General features: G+C 35.9%; 1 protein-coding gene and 1 long non-coding RNA gene across 6 annotated transcripts in view; one reads left to right on the top strand and one right to left on the bottom strand.

The window, feature by feature from the left end:
• The window catches only part of LOC138422481 (uncharacterized), a 19,388-nt gene extending 18,094 nt beyond the window's left edge, over positions 1-1,294 (bottom strand). Inside the window, exon 1 of the long non-coding RNA XR_011249888.1 lies at positions 533-1,294. This is a non-coding gene — a long non-coding RNA (uncharacterized lncRNA). The remainder of the gene's footprint in view (positions 1-532) is intronic.
• Positions 674-18,063, top strand: PLK4 (polo like kinase 4). 5 transcript variants are annotated; one of them, XM_069557445.1, is made up of 16 exons: positions 674-976; positions 1,632-1,727; positions 2,442-2,533; positions 2,615-2,729; positions 5,311-6,334; positions 7,311-7,411; positions 9,705-9,841; positions 10,653-10,757; positions 11,120-11,222; positions 12,782-12,931; positions 13,512-13,645; positions 13,742-13,833; positions 13,974-14,121; positions 14,827-14,967; positions 16,176-16,282; positions 17,430-18,063. In XM_069557445.1, exons 3-16 carry the CDS (start codon positions 2,453-2,455, stop codon positions 17,530-17,532), a joined length of 2,541 nt encoding a protein of 846 aa, XP_069413546.1. In that variant the 5' UTR covers positions 674-976; positions 1,632-1,727; positions 2,442-2,452; the 3' UTR covers positions 17,533-18,063. The 5 variants fall into 5 exon arrangements, with proteins under 5 accessions (XP_069413546.1, XP_069413545.1, XP_069413542.1 ...); XM_069557444.1 differs by having other exon boundaries at positions 677-976; positions 2,438-2,533; positions 13,977-14,121; XM_069557441.1 differs by having other exon boundaries at positions 677-976; positions 2,438-2,533.

The following is an 18,063-nucleotide window of genomic DNA, read 5'->3' as shown; positions in this document are numbered from 1 at the left end:
AAACATTATGCAAAAAATATGTGCTTGACTGCAATGTACTCCCCCTTCACCAAAATCACATATATAGACTAACCTTCCCCTCCTGCCTCTGTAGCAATTTTCTCAGAGCTATCTGAAATGCTGTCTCCCCGCCTATTAACCTCATTTTGCCTCAAGTAAAACTTAACTCGTAACTCATACGTTTTGCATTTAAGTCGACATACATTATCACACGCGTGTAAGAGCTCTTAAACATGAGTTATTACACAAATAGCATTGTAATTAATAGAAATTTACCAAAACAAATAAAGGAGTCCATGTTCTTAAAGTACGGCGTCCACTCATATCAGTTATGAAACACTGGAGTAAGTAAGCATTGAGCTGTAAACGGCTGCTTAAGTTAATGAGTTGTAAAAGTCGGAAAAGACTAACAACAAGCTGTCCCGTCAACTTTAAGTATTTGGAATTTAAAAATTGTTTTAAGTCCTTTACGGAATTGAAAGCTGGACCTTTTCACACCCTGAAGTGAGTAAATGACCACATTCGAAGTTACCTTTTTTATCCGTCTGGAGTTGGTCTCCCAAAAGCCGAACTGCCAACACTTCCGGCCAAGCTGCAGGACGCCGAAACACTTCCGGTCCTCGTGCAGAGGCGGGAGGGATAAGGCGCCTATCACGCATGCGCGGCCCGGCTCGGCCTCTACGGAGCGACCTGCCTCCTTACGTCACCTCCAACCTCTGAGGACAGCCACCGGCGGGAGTTTTTCAAAATGGGAGCGCGGAGGCGCCGCCCAGGCCTCAGAAGGTGCCCGGTAGACCTTTCGGAGGCTGTGCTGTCGTCGCAAAGAGCGGCGGCCTAGAGAACCGAGCCTGATGGGCGCCAAGACCCGCTGGCTGCTTGGAGTGCTGCCTCGAAGGAACTGCGTGAAGGGAGCTGATCCGGGGAGCACGGGCCGCGGCCTGGAAATATGGCGACCTGCATCGGAGAAAAGATCGAGGTGAAAAGACTCGGCAGTCCCGAGTAGGGCGGGCGGGAGTCGGAGTGCCGGGTCTCGAGACCCTGGCAGGAAGGGGATAAGTCGAAGCTAACAGCTGCAGGGCTGGCTCCGAAGTGCCTGGGGAGGGTCCCAACCACCCGGGCCCTGCTGTTTGGGGGCGGAGCGGCCCGCCCCTCGGAGATGCGGCGGCCGTGGGACAGGTGAGTCCCTTGTGGCCCCGCCCTTCTGTCCGTAGATACCGCGCCCCCTGGTCAGCGATCCCGCCTGAGCTGCCGCGCTAGAGCAGGGCTAGGGTGTCTCCCCCTTCTCCAGGGGAATGGCGGTTACCTCCGGCGGGAGCTGCGGCGGGATTCCGTTCCAGCCCTTAGCTCTCAGGGGTTGGCTGGAGGTGGGAGGAGGGAGGAGGTTGCTGAGGCTAAGGAACCAGATCATTAGGGTGCTGCATCTAGAAACCAGCCTGGAAGCTCACAGACACACAAGCCGTCAACATGCTGTCTACCCCAGACACCAGCTGTATTGAGGTGTAATACCTGCTTGAATTTTAAATGCAAATTCTCCTTTCGATCCTGTTTATCTTCTTTCCAGCCCCTTCCTATTTCTCTTCCTTTCTACTTCTGGAAATCATCACACGTATTCTTTAATTTTAACTTTTAAGGATTTTAGAGTTGGAAATCTGCTTGGTAAAGGATCATTTGCTGGTGTTTATAGAGCTGAGTCCATTCACACTGGTTTGGAAGTTGCAATCAAAATGGTAAGAATATATTAATCAGTTTCTCACTTCTACTTTGCAGATAACTAGAGAGGTTTGCTACTTGAGATGTTAGACACTCCTTACCTGCCAGCCTTTTCTTTATGGTGTAAAAAGCCCATTGCTTAAGCAAAATACGGTAATGCCAACAGGTGAATTGAAGGATATCTTAAATAAATGCCTTATCTTTACTGATGTTCATTAGATCTGGTATCTGTTCTGATTATGCATACTTGGAGTAATTGGTAGAAATCAAAGAACAAATAATAATTTGTTTATAAGAAGAATACCCTTGTCCATAATTCTGTTTTGCACCGTAACAGGCTAAGATACTATTCTTGATTGTTAGGAGTCAATCTAACAGGAGTAATATAAGCTAAGAAACACCTAAACCAGTAGAAAAGGAAAGGGAAGTTTTCTTTTAAAACTTTGCTAAATTTGTGGTGTTGTTGTTATCATAGATTTGATAGTTGAACTATAAATTCTTTAAGTTGATAGAGTATATTGGAATGCATTAGAGAAACTTATTAGTTCATTCTGCCAAGCACTCTGCTGGGTGCATGGGGAAAACAGACAACGGAATAAATTGATCTAAAAAGTAGATAAAAGGACTAAAGAATATTTCAAAGTATATTTTCTTTTTTCAAAGTTAACATGACAAATTCACATTTGAAAGTTTATCATGAATGTTTAAAACTCTCATGTTATTTTAGATAGATAAGAAAGCCATGTACAAAGCTGGAATGGTACAGAGAGTCCAAAATGAGGTGAAAATACATTGCCAATTGAAACATCCTTCTATCTTGGAGGTAAGATACACATTTTATAAAAGTGGCCAAGGACATGGAATTTTTCTCTATTATAATTTATTACACCCTTTTACATTTCAGCTGTATAACTATTTTGAAGATAACAATTATGTGTACCTAGTATTAGAAATGTGCCATAATGGAGAAATGAACAGGTATTTAAAAAATAGAAGAAAACCATTCTCAGAAAATGAAGGTAAGCCATACTTCTTTTTTTTCCTTAAAAAAATTTTTTTTGGTAGATATGAGTTTTACTTTTTGTAGTTTTGAAGAATGACTATTTTGTAATATTTAGTAAAACTGTTTCAATTATTATTTTAGGCTACAAAAGGAGACTGTTCCCCCCTACCAAACTTTAAACAGCTGTTAATTCATGTGAATAATTTAGGTGTTACAGAAATAAAGTAGAAGGAGAAATTTACTATCCTTCTTTTAAAAACAACATTTTAAATCATTGGTCACAGTTTAATGTGTATCCTTTGATATCTAGAAAAGTTTTTTAGAAAAAATGCTCTTGATGACTATAAAGTAGTTTCTAAGTCAAACACAAGTACCTGCTGAAACCATTTGCTGTAGAAAATGTCAAACATTTAAACTGAGAGAGTAATATAATGAGCCCCTATGAACTTACCGGTCATCTTTCAAAACTATCAACTCATGGTCAAATAGTTTCATCTTGCTCTTCTTATTCCCCTAGTGCCCCAGAGTATTTTGAAGCAAATCATAGACATCTTTTTATCTCTAATTGAGACAGACTTTTAAAAAAAAAAAAGTAAGGACAAAGTCACTATCACACCTAATGGTTCCTTACTATCAAACACATTGTCAGTTTCAGCTTCCACAGTTTCTTAGAAGTAACATTTTTATATTTCAGATCAGGACCAAGTAAGGTCCTTGTATCATCACACAAATGATTGTTTTCTATCTGTCTATTTATTTATTTAGGCTGTGCTGCATCTTAGTTGCAGCTCCCAGAATCTTCATTGAGGCTTGCAGACTCAGTTGTGGCATGCATGCAGGATCTAGTTGCCCAAGCAGGGGTTGAACCCCGGGCCCCCTGATTTGGGAGCTTGGAATCTTACCCACTGGACCACCAAGGAAGTTTTAGAAATGATTGTTTTCAAATTATCTTACCCTGCTAACTGAGATTGCAGGCTAGATTGAAATCTAAGAAAGATGGTTGTTGACAGGCTTTTTGTCCATTTGATTCTATATTTAACCCATTTAGAAAGCAATTTGGTCACACATATTAAGAATCATGGAAATGTTTATATCCTTAGATTGAAAGTAAGAACATTATACAAATTGAAAATAAATTCATATACATATTGTTGATGAATATTTTTTCATAATACTGTAGGGTTTTCTTATATAGTAGGGTCTTCTTATATAAGACATAACTTACAGAAATTGGAAGGAGATGAATTACCAATTTAATTAAAACCAAGAATGTATATGACAAAAGATACTGTCAACAAATTTCCTGGTAGCTCAGACAGTAAAGCGTCTGCCTACAGTGCAGGAGACCTGGGTTTGATCCCTGAGTCAGAAAGATCCCCTGGAGAAGGAAATGGCAACCCACTCCAGTATTCTTGCCTGGAAGATCCCATGGACCGAGGAGCCTGGTAGGCTACAGTCCACGGGGTCGCAAAGAGTCAGACACGACTGAGCAACTTCAACAAATTTCAAAGTTAAAGATAGGAAGAAAATATTTATAAAATAAATGGCTGGCCAATTAATATTTAAAATATAAGGCATGCCTGGACTTCCCTGGTGGTACAGTAGTTAAGAGTCCCCCTGCCAATGCAGGGGACATAGGTTCAATCCCTGACCCAGAAGATTCCACATGGCACGGAGAGACTAAGCTCGTGCTCTAGAACCAGCCATCTGAAACTACTGAGCCATGTGCCACAGCTACTGAAACCCGTGTGCCTGGAGCCTATGCTCTGCACACACAGTGAAGCCCATGCACCATGCAGTGAAGAGTAGCCCCTGCTCACTGCAACTAGAGAAAAGCTGCACAGAGCAGCCAAGACCCAGTGCGATCAAAAAAGAAAAATAAGGCATGCCTAAAAAGAAAAAGACAATTGAATAGGAAAATGGATGAGGGATATAAGGAAACTGTTCGCAGAAGAGAAAGTATAGTTGGCCAATTCCCAGGTGGTGAAGTGGTAAAGAATCCACATGCTAATCAAGGAGATGCAGGTGATGCGGGTTCAATCCCTTGGTCAAGAAGATCTCCTGGAGAAGGAAATGGCAACCAAATCCCACGGACAGAAGAGCCTGATGGGCTACAGTTCATGAGGTCGCAAAGAGTCAGACACTACTGACTATGCATGCAGAACATGGGGACATCAAAGGAACTTTAGGTTGCTTTTCTGTTTTTTAAAATTTGAGTGTATTTATGAATTTTTTGTTAAATTATAAATATTTTCTCTTAATTTCTATGGACTTCTGGTTACCCTAGTTAACTCTAGTCATTCTCAATTCTTAATAAAAGTAAGCATCCCTTAACTGTATTAGAAAACTCATCAGTTTTAAAGGACAAAGATTAAAAGGAGTGCCTAGATGTCTTAAAGGGAGATATTAAAGAATATTATAAAATTATCAGAGTGGAAAAAAAAATTATTAAAGTGGTATTTTGGTTGGTGAAACTAAGCCACAAACCAGTTCACTAATTGTAATATTAGCTTATGTACTTGGGTTTCATAATGTATTCTAAATACTGAATCTTCAGATTTTCTAAGTTGTAACTTTTATTTTTTGCATTCTAACAGCTCGACACTTCATGCACCAAATCATCACAGGAATGTTATATCTCCATTCGCATGGTATATTACACCGGGACCTCACACTTTCTAACCTCTTACTTACACGTAATATGAACATCAAGATTGCTGATTTTGGGCTGGCAACTCAGTTGAAAATGCCACATGAAAAGCACTATACGTTATGTGGAACTCCTAATTACATTTCTCCAGAAATTGCAACTCGAAGTGCACATGGACTTGAATCTGATATTTGGTCCTTGGGCTGTATGTTTTATACGTTACTTATTGGGAGACCGCCTTTTGACACTGACACGGTCAAGAACACATTAAATAAAGTAGTATTGGCAGATTATGAAATGCCAACTTTTTTGTCAAGAGAAGCCAAGGACCTCATTCACCAGTTACTTCGTAGAAATCCAGCAGATCGTTTAAGTCTGTCTTCAGTATTAGATCATCCTTTTATGTCCCGAAACTCTTCAAAAAAAAGTAAGGATTTAGGAACTGTAGAAGACTCGATTGATAGTGGACATGCCACAATTTCTACAGCAATTACAGCTTCTTCCAGTACCAGTATAAGTGGTAGTTTATTTGACAGAAGACGACTTTTGATTGAACAGCCACTCCCAAATAAAATGACTATATTTCCAAAGAGTAAAAATCCAAGTGATTTTTCTTCTTCAGGAGATGGAAGCAGCTTTTATACTTCATGGGGCAATCAAGAACAAGAAACCAGTAATAGTGGAAGGGGAAGAGTAATCCAAGAGGCAGAAGAAAGGCCGCATTCTCGATACCTTCGTAGAGCCCATTCCTCTGATAGATCTGAGACTTCTCATGGTCAGTTGCGAGTGAAAACATATACAATGGAACGATGTTACTCAGCAGAAATGCTTGCAAAATCCAAACGGTCAGGAGTGGAGGAACATGAAAGATACTCACCCACAAACAACGATGCTAATATTTTTCACTTCTTTAAGGAAAAGACATCCAATAGTTCTGGATCTTTTGAAGGACCTGATAACAATCAAGCACTGTAAGAATAATTCTATCAAAAGCATTTTACTTTTAGATAAGCATTGTATTATCACAAACATGAAGCTGCTTGTAACTAAGGTTGGGGGTATCTTTTTTCTAACCCTATCAGATATTCCTGGCGCACTTCTTAACTATGATTTCTATTTTTTAATAGAAAATCAGAATGATAATTTTGAATTGTAGTTAAGAATTAAAATGAGTATATGTGCTCATGGATGTATCTGTAGTATGTGTTTAATACTTATTTTTTAGTGTCATGTTTAATTTTATATGAAGCAGGTCTCCAGTGCAGTGCACCATATTTTAAACATGTGTGATCCCTAAAGTACTCTTAACAGTAACCATACATAAACACACACACAAATAGAGAGTTCAGTTCAGTTCAGTCATTCAGTTGTGTCTGACTCTGCAACGCCATGAATCGCAGCATGCCAGGCCTCCCTGTCCATCACCAACTCCCGGAGTTCACTCGGATTCATGTCCATCAAGTCAGTGATGCCATCCAGCCACCTCATCCTCTGTCATCCCCTTCTCCTGCCCCCAATCCCTCCCAGCATCAAAGTCTTTTCCAGTGAGTCAACTCTTCACATGAGGTGGCCAGAGTACTGGAGTTTCAGCTTTAGCATCATTCTGAGCTTAAGTGATGAGGAATCATACTGTTACCTGCTTCTCACATGAAGACTAGGTTTTTAGTGACTAGTGTTTGGTTTTTTTTTTCCCCTCTGATTTTTATTCTTAAATTACAAGAGGATAGTAGCCATATAGAAATAGTGTCACAGTGCCATGGGCATTTTGGCATGGGAATTTAGCTTCGTAGAGACAATTTAGTTATGGAAATATTGAGTTCTACTATTAATCTAAAAGTTTTTAGGTGTTCGTATCAAAAGAAATCTCTCTTTTTAAAGTATTTTTATTTTACAAAGTTATTATCAGATAATTTTTAGTTTATGGAAAAATTTTTTTTCTTTCTTTAGCTCCAATCATCTTTGTCCAGGAAAAACTCCCTTTCCATTTCCTGACCAGACACCTCAGACTGAAACAGTGCAACAATGGTTTGGGAATCTGCAAATAAATGGTGAGTTTTTAATGGACTATTTAATAAAATATTAATAATTTGGCCACTTAGCAAGCATTGCAGTTTTCTCTTTGGATTTTCTTAAGGAAATAATGGCATTTTGAATAAACCTAGTTATAGTAATAACAGTACATTTTGAGTATTTACTCTATCAACCACTGTCCTTAATGCTTAACATATATCATTAACTTTTTTTTTTTAATTTTTAATTTTAAAATCTTTAATTATTACATGCGTTCCCAACCATGACCCCCCCTCCCACCTCCCTATCATTAACTTTTTAAATTCCCACAAAAACTATACGAAGAAGACACTATTGTTAGTCCTGTCTTACAAATGAGGAAGTTATAGTGCTCAAAGCTTAATTTGCCAAGCCACACTGTCCATAAATAGACATGAGTCTAACCCACACAGTCTGGCTCAGAGACTTTAGTCTCTAAACCCCTCTGCTCTCACAGTCTCTCTGTAATAAGTACCTATGTCAGTGCCTATAAAATAATCAAAAGATGGTTGATTTTATTTTTGACTATAAGGGGGTATGGATATCACAGTATACCAGTGGGACCTTGCATAACACTACACAGCTACTAAAACCTAATTAAGTCATTATTTCATTTATAGACCCAGAGTTTGAAGGTTAAACATTTCTCCTTAATGAACATGCTAGATTCACAGAAGTGGGTTGGAAAATAATTATGGGGAAAAGTGAGAATAAAAAAGAAACATATGGAAGAAACATATGGAGAGGGGAAGATAATTTTTTACTAAGTATCATATTACTTCAAAGTGCATAATATATGGGTGTAATTTAAGTAGAGTTGTTTTGTCACCACAAGTCTATTTTTGTGTGTGTGTATTATTTTCAAGATCCCAAAAGATAATTAATCTTCTCATGTGTACTTGTTAAAGCTGATAATTCAGCCTTATGTGTTTTAAACTATAAAACTGCCCTGTGCTTAAATCTTGTACTTAACCTTCTACTGTGTTTATACATACTTCTTATTTGGTAACATGGACATGCCTGGGGTAACCTTGTTTATAATACTCTAGTAGTGCTGCTGCAATTTTAAAGTATATTATTTGATATAAGATATTTCCTATTATAATGGTAGTGAGGAGGGGAAAGCATGTAAAAGTCATTTAAGGGGAAAACTGAGATACGGATTTTTAGATTTAGCATTAGAAAAATTGCCTTACAAAGTTTTATATGCTCTCATCATTTTAAGGGCTTTTTAAAAAATGATGTCTTCATCTGAACTCTAGAACTGTTGATATATAAAATTTAAATAGGTAAAGTTCAACAAGAGCTTTTTTAGAAATGTAGCTACAAATAACATTTGTAATATTAAGTATTAATGATATTAAAGCTATTTTGTATATTTTAGTGTGTTTTGGCTTTAGTTGCATATTTTGTAAGTAAAAATGAAATAGTCCCTAGCTTACATGTTATGTGGAATGATTATTTGGGAACTCCTCTCAAATCTGTATTTATTGCAGCATTGGCAGTTGCTTGTTTAGCATTAGTAGGTGACCCATTTAGTAGGTGACTAGGGGGAGCCTGGGGGGCTGCCATTTATGGGGTCGCTCAGAGTTGGACACGACTAAAGCGAACTAGCAGCAGCAGCAGTTTTGCTTTGATTGAAAAATTAATTTCATATTGGTATCTTTTCTTTCTTAGTCTTAGACTTAAAGGTATTCTTTTGCAGGCTAGCTTGAAATATCCTTTTAAAGTCACTATCTTTTTTTTTTTAAGTCACTATTTTATTATGCCATATCTTTTTCTCTTTTTGTGGCTGCACTGCATGGCTTCTGGGATCTTAGTTCCCGGACCAGGAGTTGAGCCTGGGCCCTCAGCTGTGAAAGCACCAATTCCTAATGGCTGGAACTGCCAGGAAGTCCCTTATGCCATATCTTAAACTGAAAAATTATGAGTTTGGTTTGTTTTAACTAGATTTCTTTTGTTCTTCATAAAAAAGTATGCTGTTGTAACCAGCATGACATTGTTTTGTGTAGACTTGACTTTAATTATTCACTAAGTTGCTTTATTTTATGTATATTGTAGCTCATTTAAGAGAAACTACTGAGCACAACAGTATTAGCCCAAAAAGAGATTTCCAGGGCCGCCCAGATTTGCAGGACACATCAGGAAACACCTAGACTGATACCAGAGCCAAAAGGAGCCCCAATGCTTCTGATAATGCACGTTCTGTAAAACATTTGAATACCATGAAATATATGACTGCATATCACACTAAACCTGAAATAATTCAACAAGAATCTATTTTTGGCTTAGATCCTTCTTCTGAACAAAGCAAGACTAGGGGTGTGGAGCCACCGTTGGTCTATCAGAAGCGTACATTACGAAGCATTACATCTCCTTTGACTGCTTATAGGTTGAAACCAATCCGACAGAAAACCAAAAAGGCCGTGGTATGTCTGTTATTTTTCTAAATCACTGTATGGTTTCCTTGAGTATATGGTTTCTGGTATCAAGCATGGTATCTTTTCAGTTCTGTAATGTCTATGTATTTTTTATATGTACTTGATAAACTCACATAAGAGAAAAGAGATTGCATGTTTATGGAACAATAGCTGTTGTTTTCTTCTGGATACTTTAAGAATGGTGAACTGATATGAACTTTAAATTATTGATAGTGAAAAACATTTAGAAGTAATACTGGCCAAATGCTGTGTTAAATATTATTCACAATCCTAATCACTAAATTAATATAGTATTATCTTTTGTTTTCATTGTTTCTACATTTAATCCAGTCTCAAAAAGATAAACTAGAAAATATAACTATTTAAACATCTCAAACTATTGATGTTTTAACAGGAATATGAAAAATAAGTAGAGGATTTTTTTTTAATGTGTGTATTGGGAATAGTGATTTTTATTTTTTAATTCCCTATTCATCCCGTTTTCCGTTTCACCCAGTCTTGCCTTTAATTGGAGTGCTATTCTTTACAAAGCCCTTAAATTCTCCACCCTACCTTCTGCTTCGTTTCTGCTCATTGGTTATTTCACACCTCATTATACCATCTCACCTTTACTCCTTATGTTTCACAGTTGTGCTCAGATACACCTGTGATCTAGACTATTGCAGTGAAGCAGCTATTTTATTTTTATGTTAATTTTTTTGTTTCTGCCATGGTTAAGTACTTTGCTCTTCACTAATATATATGTCAGAATGTTCTGATAAATAATTGTTATTGATTTTAGTTTTTGTTTTTTTTTTAGGTGAGCATACTTGATTCAGAGGAGGTATGTGTGGAGCTTCTGAAGGATTATGCATCTCAAGAATATGTGAAAGAAGTTCTTCAGATATCTAGTGATGGGAGTATGGTAATGTGGATTCACTTTTATTATCTTGCAGCTTCATCACTTAAGTATTTACCATTCCATTCATTCTATTACAAAACAATTTTTTAAATTACTTTTCCTGATATTATAGTATATATGGAATTCAAAAACTAAAATAGCATACTATAAATAAAGTAGTGTGGTTTAAAAAATAATTATAACTAGTGACAAAATCTAAACTTCAGGCTTAAGTTTAAACAGTGAAAAAATTACTTTTAGAGAGTATTGTGTTTTCAATAAAGATAAAATTTAATATTCATGTGAGCTCTTTTATAATTTTAGTGACAAAATATAGTTCTTTAACTTAATGGCATATAATTAGAATTTTTAAAATTTTTTGACAGATCACTATTTATTATCCAAATGATGGAAGAGGTTTTCCTCTTGCTGATAGACCACCCTCACCTACTGATAATATCAGTAGGTACAGTTTTGATAATTTACCAGGTATGTAAATTTACCAGGGAATAAATTTAGATAATGGATTTATATAAATCCATAGAGATAAACTCTATACATGTGGATATTGTAAACTGTAAATATCTTGACTTCATTTGGGCTGCAAGTTATATTCTTACAACTTTGTATCTGGAGAGATGTGCTGTACCTTACTAATTCAGTGTTCAGGCATGTTCTGTGTTAAAATGGAATTTTATTTTATTTAAGGAAAAACTAACTCTGGAATATTAGTCATGTGTCCACAAATATACTTTGTGCATTTGTTTAGTTACAATTTGTCTAGAATAGTGTTAAAAATTCAACACGAAGCATCTGGTTTTTTACTTTTGAAACCTTTCTGTGCTACATAATGATCCCTTGTAATTGTGGTTAACCAAATTTGACTCCCAGTTCAGTTTCTGGACATTATGAATTAGAAAATTAAGCACTGAGTAGTAAGACTTCCCTAAGGTGACTTGAAAGCAAATGAGAGAACGTATCTAACCTAACCTTATTAGAATAAAAGCAGGTAGGCAAGACTGTTAAATACTATAAATGACCACTGCTGCTCCTACTGCTTAGTCACTTCAGTCATGTCCAACTCTATAGCCTGATAGGCTTCTCTGTCCATGGGGATTCTCCAGGCAAGAGCCGCTGGAGTGGATTGCCATGCCCTCCTCCAGGGGATCTTCCCGATCCAGGAACTGAACCCAGATCTTCCACATTGCAGGCAGATTCTTTACTGTCTGAGGCACCAGCTGCTGCTGCTGCTGCTAAGTCGCTTCAGTCGTGTCCGACTCTGTGAGACCCCATAGACAGCAGCCCACCAGGCTCCCCCGTCCCTGGGATTCTCCAGGCAAGAACACTGGAGTGGGTTGCCATTCCCTTCTCCAGTGCATGAAAGTGAAAAGTGAAAGTGAAGTCGCTCAGTTGTGTCTGACTCTTAGCGACCCCATGGACTGCAGCCTACCAGGCTCCGTCCGTGGGATTTTCCAGGCAACAGTACTGGAATGGGGTGCCATTGCCTTCTCTGTGAGCCACCAGGGAAGCCCATAAATGACCACAGTTACAGGGAACTACAAAAATTTAGCATGCTGTACTTTACTCATATAAAAAGTGCTACATTTCTTTTTCTCAAACTCATTTGGTTCTGATATCTTAGAACTCTTTTCATTTCATTTATTAAAACTTCCCTAGAGTCATTATCTTACTTTTAATAAGGAGTCAGTGATTCAAGGAGAGATTTTTTTTTAATAGTCATGATACTAATCCATCAGATTTTGTTACATACATCTTGGGAATTTTATACTGTCTTTAATTTTCATTAAAATAGTAGACTTCCATCTCTAAAATATTTTTATTTCCATCTCTAAAAAATTTTTAATTAAAATAGTAGACTTCCATCCCTAAAATATTTTAATAGGATTATTAACCGTGGGTAATGGAATTATTAACTTTTGAGTTAAATTTTTGAGAAAAAGTAGAAATAAATATTAAGACTGTTACTGAATTTATGTCAACATTTTCATTCCCTAAGATTAGGTAATTTCTTTCTTTTGTCTGCCTAGAAAAGTACTGGCGAAAATATCAATATGCTTCCAGATTTGTACAGCTTGTAAGATCTAAATCTCCCAAAATTACTTATTTTACAAGATATGCTAAATGTGTTTTGATGGAGAATTCCCCTGGTGCTGATTTTGAGGTTTGGTTTTATGATGGTAAGTGCCATTTAGAAATGGTTATTTTTTGCCCCTTTACCTTGTAATTTTGTAATTGTGGGTTTGTTTTTTTAATTCAGCACAGTTGTTGTTTTTTTTTGCCCACACCATGTGCTTGTGGGATCTCAGTTCCCAGACCAGGGACTAAACCCAGGCCATAGGAAAGAAAGCTCAAAATCCTAACCACTAGAGAACCAGGGAATTCCCTAGCACGGCGTGCGTGCATGTGTGTGTGTGTCAACATTCTGATTGATATGCGACTTCTTATTAGAACTTAAATGGACGTGTGTGTGTGTGATTGATATGCTACTTATTAGAACTTAAATGGACATGTGTGTGTGTGTGAACATTCTGATTGATATGCTACTTCTTCTTAGAACTTAAATGGACATATACCAAAAAAATGGCATATATTTATTGGAATACTACTTTGAGAGCCTCATTTTATTAATGGCCAATGAGTAAATGTAAATGATCTAGGAGCTACTGTATACTGGAGTATGATAATATATATATTCATATACATACATATATTGAATATTTATAGAAATGATAAAGCATTTTCTGCTTATTTTTTAAGGAGCAAAGATACACAAAACAGAAGATTTAATTCAGGTGATCGAAAAGACTGGCAGATCTTACACCTTAAAAGGTGAAAGTGAAGTTAATAGCTTAAGAGAGGAGGTAAAAATGTATATGAACCATGCTAATGAGGTATGTACCTACTTTTAGTAGGTTTTTTCTTAACCAGTTACTAACATTACAAATGACATAGGTGAAGTAATGACAGAAAGCACTCTTTTAAAACAGGGCCACCGTATTTGTTTAGCACTGGAATCCATAATTTCAGAAGAGGAAAAGAAAAGTGGAAGTGCTCCTTTTTTCCCCATAATCGTAGGAAGGTAAATGTTTGAAAATTTATTAAATATGACTAAAATGTGTAAATTTTTTTTAAGTTTAGTGTTTACATTATGAGCATTCTTCTGTTTTCTGTAAATTGAAAGCTTTAAGGGAATGTATTTGACATGTCTTTCTCCTTCAGAAGACCAAGTAGTTCTAGTTCACCTAAGGCCTTAACACCTCCTCCTCCTGTGGATCCAAACTCCCCAATGCGAGAGCCACCATCTCTGAACAGAATGGTCGTAAATAGTACTGCTTCTCCAAAACAGGCACCAGGACTTAATCCTCCTGTAAGTAAATACATGTCACTTCTGTACTTTAAACTCTTCAATGATTGCCTAATGTCCCTGATATAAAATTAAAACCACCTGACTGTGTCTTACTGTCACCCAGCTACTTGTCTAGCCTCATCCTGAGCTACTTTACCCCAGCACTATCAGGGCCTTTTCACAGGTTGTTCACTTGACCTGCTGTTCTTTTCCTGAACCCTTTAATGGCTCTTTCTCCTCCTCCAGCTCTCAGTTTAAGCACCTCAGCGAGGCCTAACTTGACTCCTCAGGGAAAACACCAAATATACTAACGTATATATAGTTTTATTTTTGCTAGTAAATATCATTAACTTCCTTAATATCCATGATAGGGTCATGGTTAAAAAAACACTTTATTTTTACCAAATGAACTATCATGCCAATGAAGATGATATAGCAATGTAGTAAAATACAAGATTAAAGAAATAGATCTGTGTATGTGTGTGTATTCACAACCATTTATAAATGTAGCTATGAAAAATTATATCTTTGGGGAAATGAATAAGTCTGCCAAAATGAAATTTTTTTTCCTGTCCTATGCATTTATTTTCTATAATGTGATAATTTTTTTTATCTTTTCTTTTTTATAAATTAAGATAATGAAAATCTGGTCATTATCTACTTTTGCTAAGGTTGACTTACTGGAATGCTTAGGAATGATATCTTCCTTTCTTTTACTGTTTGTAGGTGGTTACAAATGAAGGACTTGGCCTTACCGGTGCAGCTTCTGAAACAAACAGCTCTCCTAGAAGTCTTAAAGATTGTCTCCCTAAATCAGCACAACTTTTAAAGTCTGTTTTTGTGAAAAATGTTGGTTGGGCTACACAGGTGAGAAGCTTTTTAGGCATGTAAATTTTCTAAGTATGTAGTAATTTGGTTTCCACAGTGATTGACAATGACCGAAAAATATAAAGATTTCTCTTTGCAAGAAAGTTTTTACACCTTTCTTGCATTGGGTATGTCATTAATAATTTAAAATTTTTTTTATTTGTATACACTTGGAAAACTCTAGATACTAGTTGACAACCAAATTGCTTGCTAGGGCCTAGGTGACCTGTTTTTGGCATTTGTCTTTAAAGTAGAGGTCATGATAATGGCTAAACATTAGGACTTGAGAATATCCTTAAGACATTTAAAGTTTTAGAAATTTGTAATCTATATTAGTAGAGTAACTTTGATTTGGCAGAAAAGATTTTTTGCATTTTAAAGTTGGTTCTACACTTAAAGAATTTTATGTAGGTGTAAACCTATATGTGCATGTTATCTGAAAACTTGAATTTTGGAGACTTTTGAGTATAGCACATGGAATTTTTACTTACCAGTGAAGTAAAATACAGCTTAGTCCTTTATAGGTAGGAAATAAAGGGAAGGGAACACAGCATTTGTCGAGTACCTCCTATGTAGTACCATGTTTTTCACATACATTGTCACATTATTTCCCAAAATAAAACCTAGTAAAGTTGATGCCATCTCCTCCTTTCATAGATAGTAAAATTATGGCTTATGATGGATAGGTTGACTTGCACGTTCCTACTAGTTGGCAGAATCTGGATGTAAACCCAAGTGTTGGATTCCTGTACTCTGTTTGGAGTGGCAGGCACATTAACTAAAGGAACAAGTTTCAAAAGCAAAGATGTAACATTCTCTGGCAGAACAAAAATTCTCATGGCCTAAGAACAAAGCATGGATGAAAATTGTAACCTAAGGAAGTGTTGTTTGGTAATTTTCTAAATCTGTTCTTGGCTAGAAATACTATGGGAAAGGAAAAACACTTGTTCAGACATCCTAATAGAAATTAATGGAAAACAGGATTTATGTAGAATAAATTTAATTTCTGATGTCCTATCTATTAAAGGAATCACCTGAAAAAAATATGGATATTCTCAAATGTTGCTGCCATCACAGCCCCAAATTTGTAGTTACCTGAAGGGTTTGTTGTTATTTTTTAACTATGTGAAAAATCTGTTAAACACGAGTGCCTTTTAAGAATTTATGTTCTGCTATATAGTAATTTTGCATGCTTACTATTTTTCTAGTTAACTAGTGGAGCTGTGTGGGTTCAGTTTAATGATGGGTCCCAGTTGGTCGTGCAGGCAGGAGTGTCTTCTATTAGTTATACATCACCAGATGGTCAAACAACTAGGTAAGTTTTAAAATACTGGTTGAGATTCAGCCCTTTGCTATAATTTTTTTTCTCTATATGCTGAAATAAATGATTTAAGTTACTCTTTTCATGTTGACAAAGTTAATCTTATTATTTATACTGTTATATATTCAAAGCAGCTCATAGTCTTTTTAATACATATTTTATGATTATCTACAGAAATGCAAGGTAGCTGGAATGTATTATCCACACCAGTTGGTTAGATTGCTTTAGCCTTACTGTTCTTTAGTCTGAGTTGACCCTTTTCAGAAGTAATGAACTTCTAAGTAATGTATTAATACTTAGTTTATATAAAAGAACACAGAAACAGGAAGTCTTTAATAGATAACCAGACTATTTTTCCCAAATGAAAGGCTGTATCAATGTAAAGTGATTAATGATTAAAAGAATTTTTTGAATGTATATACTCATTCTGAATGAGGGTATATGCCAGGCTAATACAATACTTATGCTGACAAAGAAAAATCTGTCAACAACACAAAAAGCAGTGGTTTGGTTTCCACATTTCAAACTATAACTTACTAAAAAGAGGTGGGGTGCCAATGATGCCAATAGAAACATGCTACTTTATGAAAAGTGCTTATTGTGGAGGAAATACTTGGGCTAAACATAGTTTGTGGGTGTTTACCAACTGCTTTTGTGTATATATATGCAGTACCATCATTTAAAGAACTCACAGGTTGAGGGGTCTTGTTAAAACAACATCTTCCAAATGTTCTAGAAAGTGGAAAGATAAAGGTATAAAATGGGTAGAACCCATGTTCAAAGATAAAAGTTCAGATTTTTACTTGATATGGTAGTTCGGAAAATTTTGATATTTAATGGAAATGTTATTATAATGTGTTTAGTTTGTATTTTCTTTAGGGTCTTCAACTTAATGAGGAATCTAGATTTTCAGCTTGTATAAAATCTGTTCAAGTTTTTTGATCTATTTTATTATTTAAATACGTTTAGAAATTGATCTATTTTAAAAGGATACAAATTGACTATGTTTTAGTGTCTTAATAAATTTGTATAATCTTTCTGCACTGCCTTTTGCCATTGAAGAATTACTGTGCCTTTTGGTATTCATACAAACCAACTGATTAAGTTATGATTTTATCTTTTTCTCTTCTGCTTCACTTAGGTATGGAGAAAATGAAAAATTACCAGAATACATCAAACAGAAATTACAGTGTCTTTCTTCCATCCTTTTGATGTTTTCTAATCCAACTCTTAGTTTTCATTGATTAAAGCTCCTTTTAGATATATGTTTAATAAATAACTTTTTTGTTGGCTTTCAAGTAAAGTGACATTTTTATTTTAAAAAACTTCTTCAGAAAGCCTTTCTGTAAAAGAGAATTTTAATCTGTACCATAAAGGATGTCTGTCTTCCAATGAGAGAACAAAGCAGAATGGAACATGAGTCACAAAATGTAGTGGTCATAGACTAAAACAGGACACCTAACTTTGCTCTTAGAACATATACCCTTGAAATTACTGTGTTTATATGTTTGTATTGAACAGTCTTTTGAAGCAAAAATATAGATGGTGTGTGGTATATTTGTGCTTTTTTATTGTTTTCCCTACTTTAGACATGTTAAGAATCATGGACAAAACATGCTGGAGTTTCTGAATTTTGAACATGTAAATAATGTATATTTATGTTATAAGTAACATATGTAAACATGTATATTTGTTTTATATTTATTTTTGTAGCACTAGTTTGTGATGACATTTCTGCAAATGCATTTTATTAAAAAATAAATAGTGATAAGTTA

This window comes from Ovis canadensis, chromosome 17 (genome assembly GCF_042477335.2).
Source record: "Ovis canadensis isolate MfBH-ARS-UI-01 breed Bighorn chromosome 17, ARS-UI_OviCan_v2, whole genome shotgun sequence".
NCBI lineage: Eukaryota > Metazoa > Chordata > Mammalia > Artiodactyla > Bovidae > Ovis > Ovis canadensis.
This window is presented reverse-complemented; position numbering and strand designations above follow the sequence as displayed.